The 12,453-nt window shown below is 43.7% G+C and overlaps 1 protein-coding gene across 2 annotated transcripts in view; it reads left to right on the top strand.

Moving 5' to 3' along the window:
• rev3l (REV3 like, DNA directed polymerase zeta catalytic subunit) overlaps positions 1-12,453 on the top strand; it is a 108,043-nt gene that overhangs the window by 72,548 nt on the left and 23,042 nt on the right. For both annotated transcript variants that reach the window (XM_039782867.1, XM_039782866.1), the window contains exons 10-13: positions 442-570; positions 4,720-4,960; positions 6,201-6,343; positions 8,513-12,335. In XM_039782867.1, the coding sequence (XP_039638801.1) occupies positions 442-570; positions 4,720-4,960; positions 6,201-6,343; positions 8,513-12,335 (4,336 nt within the window). The remainder of the gene's footprint in view (positions 1-441; positions 571-4,719; positions 4,961-6,200; positions 6,344-8,512; positions 12,336-12,453) is intronic.

Here is a 12,453-nt window from a genome sequence, read left to right as displayed (position 1 = left end):
ATGCTGAAATAGAGTTTGCCAAGAAAATCGCACACAAAGAGCAATATGGCAGGAATCAAAGTGAAGTGAAATGTTTTTTCTTGAACCTTAGGTCTGGCCTGGAGCTATTGATTGTATCAATCTGTATTTGTTTAAAGCCTTTCCATTGACCTTATTATATTTATATTATATTCTTGTTACAGCATTATAGAACATTGCTTAATATATCGATGTACATTACGATATCATTGATATCTGAAGCAATCATTAGTGTTCATTCGCTTAGTTTTGTGTTAGATCACAAAACGTGTGGTGTTTTTGAAAAGGGTTTGTGTGTGTGTGTGTGTGTGTGTCTGTCTGTCTGTCTGTCTGGACCTCTCTCTTTAGATTATCTCAATCCAGGTCTGCCTGACGTATAAAATGTGGCATTTCAGTGATGCTAACAGTCCTCTTGTCTCCCAGACTCTGTGAGGAGCAGTGTTAAAGTCCCCGAGGAGGCTGTCGTTGATGAGGAGGCCATCCTGAGTCTCCTGGAAAACAGCCAGACCTTCCTCCCACTCTCCCAGAAATCCAACCACTCGCCCCTGTTAGGTATGAGAGCCACACACAGCTCCGACACGCTCACTCTCATCTCTTTTAGTGTTTAAACATTTATTGAAAACTAGTCTCGCTTTGCCAGACCTTCCTCCATAGCGCTGCCGCGAGGGTCTGGCTAGTCCACACAGCATTCCGGGATGGGAGAAAAACGTGCTCTGGTTTATTGGCATTCCTTTAAACCAATCTCAATCGTCTTGGGCGGTGTTAAGCCACAGAGCAACGGTGACGCAGCAAAAATAGCCTCGGGAAGGAACTTGTTTTGGTGGAACATGTGTACGTGTAGTAGTTTTAGTCGTGCAACAGAAAACTCAGATTGGACAGATAGTCTAGCTAGCTGTCTGGATTTACCCTGCGGAGATCTGAGGAGCAGTTAACCATAGTCCTCACAAATCCACCGGAGGTTAGAACGCCAACACAAAGGAAGAGGAAGGTTACACACGGTCTCTCATGTCTCATTCTATCAACAGCCTTTTTATCTCTTGCATGGCATCTTAAATGTAGTTATTTACTTCTTGAATCAAATCACAATATAATCAGTAATTTTAGTAGCAAACTAGAGACTGCAATGTTATGATACAGCATTTTTTGTCAACTACATTTATCATTAAATGACTTCTCGGGGGTGTTTGAAGGAAATGTAGTAAATGCACTGAAAGTGAACTGAACCAAATGCTACGTTATAGTTATTAAGAGCCATGGATCCAGTCAGTAACAGTGCATTGTTATTATTTGCACACTGTACTATGCAGCACCTTAATGAACGTTGTGTTTCTTCAACCGCATGCTTAGAGCCAGGGGAAAAGGCTGCAGATATGAGATGTGATACTTGTTAAGTGATTCCAATGAATTCATTAACCAATAACTCAGTTGATTGGGAACATACAGAAGTCATACACATATTGCTAGAACCAACGCAACTTACTCTTGTGGTATGTCCATTAAGAAACTAGAAATCATATAAAAAAAAGATAACTTTCTTAACTTAACTTGACTCATATCTATCATGTTTAGATGTTTTCTTTATACAAAAACGTTATTTAGGTGCATCCATGCTTACAGCCCGTAAGTTACGACTTCAAGTCACGACTCACGACTTGGCAGCATTCCAGGCAAAGTCACGACAAACCCTTCTAGCTAGCATTAGCTAGCGGCTACCTAACGTTGACGTTAGTTAGCGCTATTGATACTAGCGATTTCTAGTCTGCGACATATTTTGGGCTTCATTTAATAAACATAACCTGTAGTAGTACACAATCGTACGTGTATTGTTTTGATTACAATGTGCGGAATTACTTTACGTTGCCTATTTATGTCTGTGTCTATTTCTCACCGTTAATCACCGGCGTCTGTACAGCATCAACAGGGGTCGCCATTGTTGTTTCTGTGTGTGTGTGTGACATCAAAAACTGTAACTGGGAGTACAACCATCTGGTACCAGTTCACAGGTAGTAAGTTACGGGTTTGACTGCCGTTCCAGGGCACTTTCACCGGTAGAAGGTTGTGAAAACACGAGTTACGGGCTGCCTGGAACACAGCAATAGATTCAACAAAATGTAAAGAAACCACCGAGTCAAGGTGAAGCCCACACCTCACCCCCTACTGAGTCCACGGCAACTTTGTACTTTTGACATCACTAAGCTGAGATTGTCCCACCGGCATGCTCGTATGTCTTTTAGAACACATTTACACACACATTGACACATTTCTTCACATACAGATATTTGTGGTGTGTTGACAAATTGTGGATAAACATTTCCCCAATTGACAAATTGATAAAGTTTCTCAATAGCTCAGCTCATCCTGAGAATATCAATATAAGGCATGCCTGACTAAGATGTGGTGACTGAAAGCCTGTAAATAAAGGGGGTAAGAAATAAAATGAGATACAAAAAGTCTTCATAGCCTTTATATATACAGTGCCTTGCGAAAGTATTCGGCCCCCTTGAACTTTTCGACCTTTTGCCACATTTCAGGCCTCAAACATAAAGATATAAAACTGTAATTTTTTGTGAAGAATCAACAACAAGTGGGACACAATCATGAAGTGGAACGGAATTTATTGGATATTTCAAACCTTTTAAACAAATAAAAAACTGAAATATTGTGCGTGCAAAATTATTCAGCCCCCTTAAGTTAATACTTTGTAGCGCCACCTTTTGCTGCGATTACAGCTGTAAGTCGCTTGGGGTATGTCTCTATCAGTTTTGCACATCGAGAGACTGACATTTTTGCCCATTCCTCCTTGCAAAACAGCTCGAGCTCAGTGAGGTTGGATGGAGAGCGTTTGTGAACAGCAGTTTTCAGTTCTTTCCACAGATTCTCGATTGGATTCAGGTCTGGACTTTGACTTGGCCATTCTAACACCTGGATATGTTTATTTGTGAACCATTCCATTGTAGATTTTGCTTTATGTTTTGGATCATTGTCTTGTTGGAAGACAAATCTCCCCCCCCCTCTCAGGTCTTTTGCAGACTCCATCAGGTTTTCTTCCAGAATGGTCCTGTATTTGGCTCCATCCATCTTCCCATCAATTTTAACCATCTTCCCTGTCCCTGCTGAAGAAAAGCGGCCGCCCAAACCATGATGCTGCCACCACCATGTTTGACAGTGGGGATGGTGTGTTCAGGGTGATGAGCTGTGTTGCTTTTAGCAAACATAACGTTTTGCATTGTTGCCAAAATGTTCGATTTTGGTTTCATCTGACCACAGCACCTTCTTCCACATGTTTGGTGTGTCTCCCAGGTGGCTTTTGGCAAACTTTAAACGACACTTTTTATGGATATCTTTAAGAAATGGCTTTCTTCTTGCCACTCTTCCATAAAGGCCAGATTTGTGCAGTATACGACTGATTGTTGTCCTATGGACAGAGTCTCCCGCCTCAGCTGTAGATCTCTGCAGTTCATCCAGAGTGATCATGGGCCTCTTGGCTGCATCTCTGATCAGTCTTCTCATTGTATGAGCTGAAAGTTTAGAGGGACGGCCGGGTCTTCGTAGATTTGTAGTGGTCTGATACTCCTTCCATTTCAATATTATCGCTTGCACAGTGCTCCTTGGGATGTTTAAAGCTTGGGAAATCTTTTTGTATCCAAATCCGGCTTTAAACTTCTCCACAACAGTATCTCGGACCTGCCTGGTGTGTTCCTTGTTCTTCATGCTGCTCTCTGCGCTTTACACGGACCTCTGAGACTATCACAGAGCAGGTGCATTTATACGGAGACTTGATTACACACAGCTGGATTCTATTTATCATCATTAGTCATTTAGGTCAACATTGGATCATTCAGAGATCCTCACTGAACTTCTGGAGAGAGTTTGCTGCACTGAAAGTAAAGGGGCTGAATAATTTTGCACGCCCACTTTTTCAGTTTTTTATTTGTTAAAAAAGTTTGAAATAGCCAATGAATTTCGTTCCACTTCATAATTGGGACCCACTTGTTGTTGATTCTTCACAAAAAATTACAGTTTTATATCTTTATGTTTGAGGCCTGAAATGTGGCAAAAGGTCGAAACGTTCAAGGGGGCCGAATACTTTCGCAAGGCACTGTATATAAAATTAGGGCTGCACGATATTAGGAACATATCTAATTGTGATTATTTTGGCTGATATTGCGACTGCGATGGGATTCACGACATCGGAGGGAAGGATCATTTTTCTATCAGGAATCTCATTTTCATTTCAACATGAAATTTGAAAATTTAAATTTTTTTTTTTGCAAGGATGTGTACCAAACAAAGATGTTTTCTTTAGTCTGTAGGATAGGATTTGTAGGCCGGGACATCTCTGCAGCACCACAATACTTCATTCAGAATGGTTTGACACATATTTTGCCATTGATTAGATTCAACTTTATTGTCCTTGTGCAGACTAAAAGTACAAAGACAACGAAATGCAGTTTGCGTCCAACCAGAAGTGCAAAAAAAGCAGAAAAGTGCAATGTGATATACAAAGTAAGAGCAGAATAAATATGGCTATGTATATGATGTATGTACAGATATGTGCAATGTAGTAGCAGTAACATTGCAATTGCGATTAATTGTGCAGCCCTAGATTAAATGGATTGATTTGGGCAAGATTAAAGTTGTTGCTTGCAGCCACGTGAGGTCATCACCTTTTTAAATGCTGTGCTTTTGTTGTCCATGCAGACAGCAGCCAAGACCAGGCCATCATCGATTTGCTGGCAGGACTGGAGAGCGATGGTTTCTGCAGGACCCCCGTCAGGCAGAACTCCCAGTCCCAGTCCCTTCCTGGTGCCGGGAGCTACCACTGCAACAGTGATGAGGAGGAGGCCGGGCCCGAGCTGGACAAGGTAGAGGCCGAGCTCAGCGTGCTAATGTCACAGCGGTGGGACAACCAGCCTCCTGAGAACTCTTCGCCCTCAGCAAGGCAAGCTTGTCTCTGTTGTATTTTTTATTTATTTTATTTTAGCACAGCCGAGTAGATTACATGGCTACGGAAGAGGATTAGGCCCACGTGTGAACATTTTGTTTCAGTTCTGAGTTTAAACTCAGAATTCTGAGATTAAAGTCAGAAGTCTGAGAAAAAAATAATAATTCTGATTTAAAATGTTCTCATGTGGCCCTAATCCTCTTCCGTACAAGACTTACATCAGAACAATATCTGTTTTATTTTCTCTGCTGTCCATTTTTCTTTTTCAAACATAAAGACAACAGGAAGTTAATACAGTTTGGGAGAGGTAAGTTCTAGAGAGCAGAGTGTTTGTCTCTGTTGTATTTAAGTAAAATCGACTAAAATTTAGTCATCTACAACAGCAGTCAACATTCATCTAGGTGTTCATTTAATACACATTTTGTCTCCCTTTTGCAGTGTTATCTGTATCAGAAACGGCTCAATTTAATAACAAATTTAGGCAAAATATAAGCATTACAAATGGAACACAAAGGAGTGTTTAAAGTGCTAAAACCTGCCTCCATGATGTGTGCAGATGAGACTAGAGCTGGATATCAAACTGATTGTCAAGACTGAAAGCTGCCATTGAATGTCTGGTCACATTTACAATCCTGTTTACTTCTTCTGTGATCAGAAAGGTTTTCATTTGCTTACTATTTTTGGCAATATAATACTTTATTTTGGCAACGTTCTTGTACGGCTGCTCGTAATTACACATTGGAGAGATTTGGTTTCTAATGGTAAATGTATATTTTTGAAAATATTGACAGCAACAACTTTTAACACAAAGCAAGATGAAAAATATGGACCTGCAGATTTCTGTGGACAAAAACCTGCATGTCAAACTGATATGGCAGTATCCTATAAACACAAATTATTTAGGCGAATCATTGGTTAAAAAAAAAAAAAATTCAAAATTATCCATTCTAGGGAAAAGAATCGATTTTACAAAAATCACGATACATACAGTTTTCGATTATAATTTTTTTTTCCTCCCCCACCCCTTATTCTTATAGTGAATAAACCGGGGTGATTAACATTGAGCTCAGTCTGAGTCTCTGCCCAGTTTAGGAAAGAGTAACGTAAGTACCAAGCAATACAAACTGTGCGCTCCTGCACGAGCCAGCAGCCGCTCAGCCGTCAGATGAAGGTTGTCCACGGTGAGCGGTGCCTGTGCGCTGTTTAATCAGTGTTCCCGTCATCCCTGTGTGTGCAGGCCGGGTGTGAAGGAGCCCGAGGACTGCTCCAGTGACGAGCAGCAGGAGTCCTCTGATGAAGACATGGAGTGGAGTGGGAATAACTCTCTGTTCGCCAACCTGTCCATCCCCCAGCTTGACGGGGCCGCAGACGAGAGCAGCGGTGAGTCATCACATGCTGAGAAGGCACTTGAATGTCAGTTTGCTCTGACGCTTATCTTACATCCCCAGCTGATGTAACAGCAAAGATATCAAGAGTACACATCTGACAGCGGCGGTCAATAACGGTCTCAGTTGACACCTGGTTTTGGCTGTACGATCTAATTTCATTATGTGGGAGCTGGGATTCAACACAGTGCAAGACACAGGGATGCGTATTTGATAGGGCTGTACCAAACACCATTTTTTTTTAAGCTTTGAAGCTTCAATATTCAAGCTTTGAATATTGGCATATTCAAAGCTTGGCGGGGTTGGGGTCAAAATGTTACTGCTCCTTGGGCAGAGGGATTAGCTGAACACCTGAAAAGCACCGTTGTTGCTTTCTGCTCCTCACCACGAGGCTTCTCAGGTGCTGCGAGCAAATCCTTCTGCCCAAGTAGCAGTGCTTCGTCTTCTGAGAATATAGTTCCCAGTATGTATACGGTTAGAAGATGGCTGTGTCTCATGTGACCTTGTTATTTGTACATGCTGTGACTATACAAATCACAGCCGGTCATCAATCATGGAGCTGGGTTACCTCCAGCATCTGGGCTAAGCTAGGCTAGATGGAGCCGGTTACCTCCAGGATCTGTGCTAAGCTAGGCTAGCGGTGGGTGCGTCAGACAGAGTTAGGACACGCACGGAGAAGAGAAGGGTATGTATGGACTTATCTAACTCTGGGGGATACGGGGAATAAGACAAAGTCCCAATAAGTCGGTGTGTTCCTTTAATACAACTAGAGGTGTCTTTGAACAGCAGCCAATGAGGTGCAAGCTGCCTTAACACCTAACACTTAAGATGAGAGAGATAAAGGACAAGAATATAAAACCTCCTCTGCTTTAAATGTCAGACCTAGGAACAGAAATGGAAATGGTCTGCAGTCTAATTAGTACCACTGGAGCCAGTTTCTAATTACAGCAGATTTGATATGTATTTATAATGTATCATAAATAAATAAATGTTCTTCCTTAAAATACAGGGGGCATAAGTAAGTACACCACTATGTTAAATTCCCATAGAGACAGGCAGATTATTATTTTTAAAGGTTATTTCATGGATCCAAGATACTATGCATCCTGATAAAGTTCCCTTGGCCTTTGGAATTAAAATACCCCCCCCCCCACATCATCACATAGCCTTCGCCATACCTAGAGATTGGCATGGTTTTATTTCAGTTAGCCTAATAGTTGGTTTGATTTTCATTGAGAGATGATTTTATGGAAAGTACCCCATGCCAATCTCTAGGTATGGTGAAGGGTATGTGATGATGGGGCCCTTCAATTCCTAAGGCCAAGGGAACTTTATCAGGATGCATGTATCCTGGATCCATGAAATAACTGGCCTTTAAAAATAAAAATCTGCCTGCCTCTATGGGAATTTAACATAGGGGTGTACTTACTTAAGCCGCCTGTATTTTAAGGAAGAACATTTATTTATTCACAATACATTATTCATTCACAAAGAAAACTGGTGTCCTTAAAGGTTGGAGTTTTTCTAATTTTGTTAATTAAGGCGTTAAGATCAATTTCCAAAAGATTTTTTTATTTCTCTTTTTAGTCAACTTTAGCATGGGTTCATCAACTTATGAGCACCATTGTAGTTGGAGATTCATTAATGTGACTTTATGAATTGTCTGAAGAGCATCTTTGGTTTGATGATTTATTGTGTCAGACTGCTGAGGCTGAGGTCATCAGCACTGCAAACTTTATTGTTCCAGTGTCCAAGTAGCATAGAATTGTGCAAGCCTTCATCTCCGGTGTTAATGGATTGGCTTGATTTGTTAGTGAGCTGACTGCAACCTCATTGAATGGCCGCTGTCAAAGTAGAGCATGGTTTTCAAATTTCACTTACTCACTGAAACACATTACCTGGACTGTTATTAGGACTGCAACTACAGTCTTCGAGTCCTTTTGACCTCTAAATTCTCTGTCTGAGGAGCTACTTTTATTGCTACAGTGTTTTCTTTTAAACCAAAAACTAAGGAGCCTTAAAGTTAGGACTGACACCTCAAATATCTTCTTTAATTATTAATAAATCAAAAGTTTTTAAAAGATCATTTAATCTTGATTTGAAGACAAACACGTAATTGTTTACAAATTAGAGATTTCACATGCCTCTTCTGTTGTATCCATAGATTCATCCTTAACGGACAGTGGCTCCAGGACCCAGTCTTCTCTCATAGTCACAGAAAAGATGCTCGGGAAAAAAAATCCCTTCGCCGCGGAGACCGTTCACCTGGAGCCACCTTCTCCAGCGAAGATCCTTCTTGAGTGCAAGCACCCTGAGCACAGACCAGTTAATGTGCTTGACACGGAGAAACCACTCGACATGCACTTTCAATCAAAAAGCAGCCAGGACAGTTCAACAGGGTTCAAGTTTAATAAAGAAATCCCCTACATCCCGCCAGTCAAACATCCCATCCCCTGCAAGTTACCCAATCACCCTGAGGTGTCTCCCGTCTGCGACAAACAAGACATACGACCCATGTACACCTATGACCAGAAAACCTCCATAGCTTTGGATAAGACAGACCTAGAAAGTTTCCCATTTGGTAACGGAAAGGTAACCAAAAACGGGAAGTACAGCAGCATAAAGAATGTAGAAACAAACTGTCTGTCCATTCTTCAGAATCACAGGACCTTCTCTCTCTGTTACTCAGAGCTGAGAAACTGCACAGCTAAGACAGAGCTGGAGCTGAGCCAGAAGGACTGTAAAAGCCCCATCCTGAGGAACATCTCCTCAGCCCCGTCACCCATGGTAGAGAATGAGTTTCTTGATCCTCAGCAGGAAGAAATGGGCCAGGACAGTGAGGAGGGAGATGTTGGTGAACTCAAAATCAGGTACGAGGACTATCAGGAAAATAAGACTGACAGGACAATAGTGGCCCAGCAGGAAGCACATTACAAGTTCTTCCCCAGTGTCATCCTCTCCAACTGCCTGAGTAGGAAGAAAGCTGGGAGCAAAAAGCTGGCTGATCCCTGCAGCAAGCTTGAACAGGCCCAGCCTCGTAGATCTAGGCTAAAAGTGTGTAAAAAAAGGTTGGGCATGGCAGGACAGAGAAACAAATTAAACACAGTTGAAAGCTCCACCTCTGACAGCCAGGTTTGCACCGGCCTCACCTCAACCACACCTGCTTGTCCAGTGACATCAGACACAGAGATGCCCACTTTGGAGGATAAGTCAATAAAAGAGTCTGAGCCAATTCAAGATGGGCCAATAAAAGAGGGAGAGCCAATCACAGAGAAGGAGCCAGAAAGTGAGGAGAGGTCTGTAAATGAACAGACAGAACCACTTTCAGAGCCCCCGGCCACCACCGCTGCCAGTTTTTCTGAAGGAGCTAAAGACTCCGCAGAGGAAAGGTTAAGCCCATTACACGATTTATCAGCTAAAGTCACCTGTACTAAACCTTCAGCACTGCCTGGTAGTAAATACACCCTGAGGGCCAAACGGAAGATGATCTATGACAGCGAGGATGGAGAATACTTAGGTGTCCCTCATTCTAAGACTCCAGCCTCCGTCAAAGAACGGTTGAAGGACCCCAATGTCCCCAGTGGGCAGGAAGTAAAATACCAGAAACGTCGTAAGAAGGAACCCCCTATCATCATCAAGTACATAATAATCAACCGGTTCAAAGGACAGAAAAACATGCTGGTGAAGATGTCCAAAGTGAATGCAGAGGAGCAGTTGGTGTTGCTGACGCCAGACAAGCTACAGCAGTACAATCAACTAGCCCCTCTTAAGGATTTCTGGCCCAAGGTGCCAGAATCCACTGCTGCCAAGTTCCCCATAACTGAGCCAAAGGTCAAAAAACAGCCCAAAAGAAAGGCAAAGGTCAGCCCCACAAATAAGAAAACAGTCGGCAACTCCTCAAAACCTCAAGTAAGACCGGGTGTTAGGGTCAGAAGGACTAAAGGCTGCCAGAGAGGCCCAATTCTACCCTCTTTACCGCCCCCTCGGCCATGTTACTGTGAGCTTACTGATGACCATGACATTGAGTATACTGATGTCATGGAACAGTTGGGCTACCTCTCTGATAGATCCCCAAGCCCCACACACTCAACACCCCCTCGTTGTTGGTCACCAAGTGACCCTCTAATGGACAGCTTGAGTTCAGAACACATGATAAACCCACTCAGTGACCCATGTCTTAGTTCTGCTTTTCACAAGCCACACACAGTGTCTTCAACCAAAGGAGCACAAAAGAAGCGTCAAACTGCCAAACCGAAGAAATCCACAGACACTAAAAGGAAAGTAGGCAGGTCTGTTACTAAGCCTCGGGACGAAGAGAATCCCAAAAAAGAGAAATTAAGACAAAGGAGTGGTGCTGCTCTAATACAGAGGAAGAAGGCTAAAGATGCAGCTGAAGGCACCATCAACAGTTCTACAACCACCACAAGACCTCGAAAGTCTCGCAAAAAGAAGACTGAGGAACCCAAAAGCCATGACTCAAGTAAAGACACCTCCCAGCTCCTTTTCCCAGAGGACGAGTTACCTCCTTCCCAGAGTTTCTCTCAATACGTCCCTCCATTTCAGCAGCCAGTGAGCACAGATGGCAACAGCCGTGGCAGTTCCCAGCCCGCATCAATTTTAGCCTCTAACTCAGCAGACCAGTCTATAGAACCAAAGGTTGAGGACTGTGAGACATCCATCATGGAGGTCAACCAAAGCTTTTCATCACCGGTTCAGCTGAAGCAACAAGGTTGCCAGACCACTGTAGTAAAGGCAGAGGCTTCACAAGAGGAGTGCACGGCTCCTCCACCTCCTTTGGCTGATAGACCCTTACTGGAAAACAGTAAAGACTCCCAATTAGCAGCAGCCTTCCCACACTCGGGCCCTAAAAATGGGGAGATCCCCACTCTCTATGAGACGCCCTCTGGCTTGACTGTCCTCAAGCAGCTTCTCCAGAAAAGGCAGCAGGGACAGGCTCTTCCTCTACAAGTGGTCGGCACAGACAGCCACTTCACTGCCATAGCTCAGGCCACCGTGCTATTGGATCCCACAACTAAGCCAGCTAATCCCAAAAGAGCTCCCTCCACCACTCCACGGAAACCCAGGGCCCCAAAATCTACTCCCAAGGACAAAAAGCCCAGAATCAGGAAAGGCAAGGCAAGCAGCACCCAGCCAAATCTATCAGTGAAGCAGGAGGGCAACATGGCGGATGATTGCCCCCTCTTCCTGTCAGACCCAGGCCTGGACAGCTGCAACTTCATAGAGGACAGCTTGTCACCAGAGCTCCCACACAACTATACCTTTGATATAAATGCCATTGATCAGACGGAGTTCTCCAGCCCATACAGCGGCAGTCAGTTTGTCCTGACTGATAAAAATTTACCAGTTAAGTTCCTGAGTGATGTCAACCAGGAAGCTGTATCCACTCCAGCACTGGGCTTTGAGAAGAAACGTGATAGGCTGTTTGATTCTGGGGAGGAGCTTCAAAGAGGCTCTGACTGGCACAAAGCTGGGCCTGTCAGCCCTGACCTCTTTGATAGACCCAAGAACGGGGAGTCTGAATCAAATCACCTCGCATTCCTCGACTCAGAGAAAATCCAAAGCAGAGAGTGGGACTTCTCTTTAGGTAAAGCCCATACACTGAGCCCCTTTCAAGACTTTCACTGTGAGAGAAAAGAGCTGCTCTTTTCTGTCTTCGATCCTGTCCTGCCTTTGCCTTTAAGCTCTGCGTCATTCGTCGACCACGAGGGCTCACCAACAGGAGAGCTTCTGGAGGGCATCGATGGACTATCGTCCAGTAGCTCTCCGCGCTCCATCAGCTCGCTCTCCCAGGTGCGGGCAAGCCAGCTGCTGCGGGGAGCAGGAGGCGGAGCCCACATTCTCAAGCCCCTCATGTCTCCTCCAAGCCGGGAGGAGATCCTCAGCACTCTGCTACACCTGGAGATGTCAGAGGCCACCTTCCAGGAGCCCTTCTGCAGCAACCCCTCTGATGTGCCAGGGAAACCAATGTAAGACTATTCGCACCAACGCCACAAGCTGAAGTAATATTTGTATTTAAGGTATATTGCATATGAATAAGCTGTGTGTGGACTAAATGTACAAATGCATCTGAAAAGCCTCCTGCAA

The sequence above is a fragment of the Perca fluviatilis genome, chromosome 18 (assembly GCF_010015445.1).
Source record: "Perca fluviatilis chromosome 18, GENO_Pfluv_1.0, whole genome shotgun sequence".
Lineage (NCBI taxonomy): Eukaryota > Metazoa > Chordata > Actinopteri > Perciformes > Percidae > Perca > Perca fluviatilis.
This window is presented reverse-complemented; position numbering and strand designations above follow the sequence as displayed.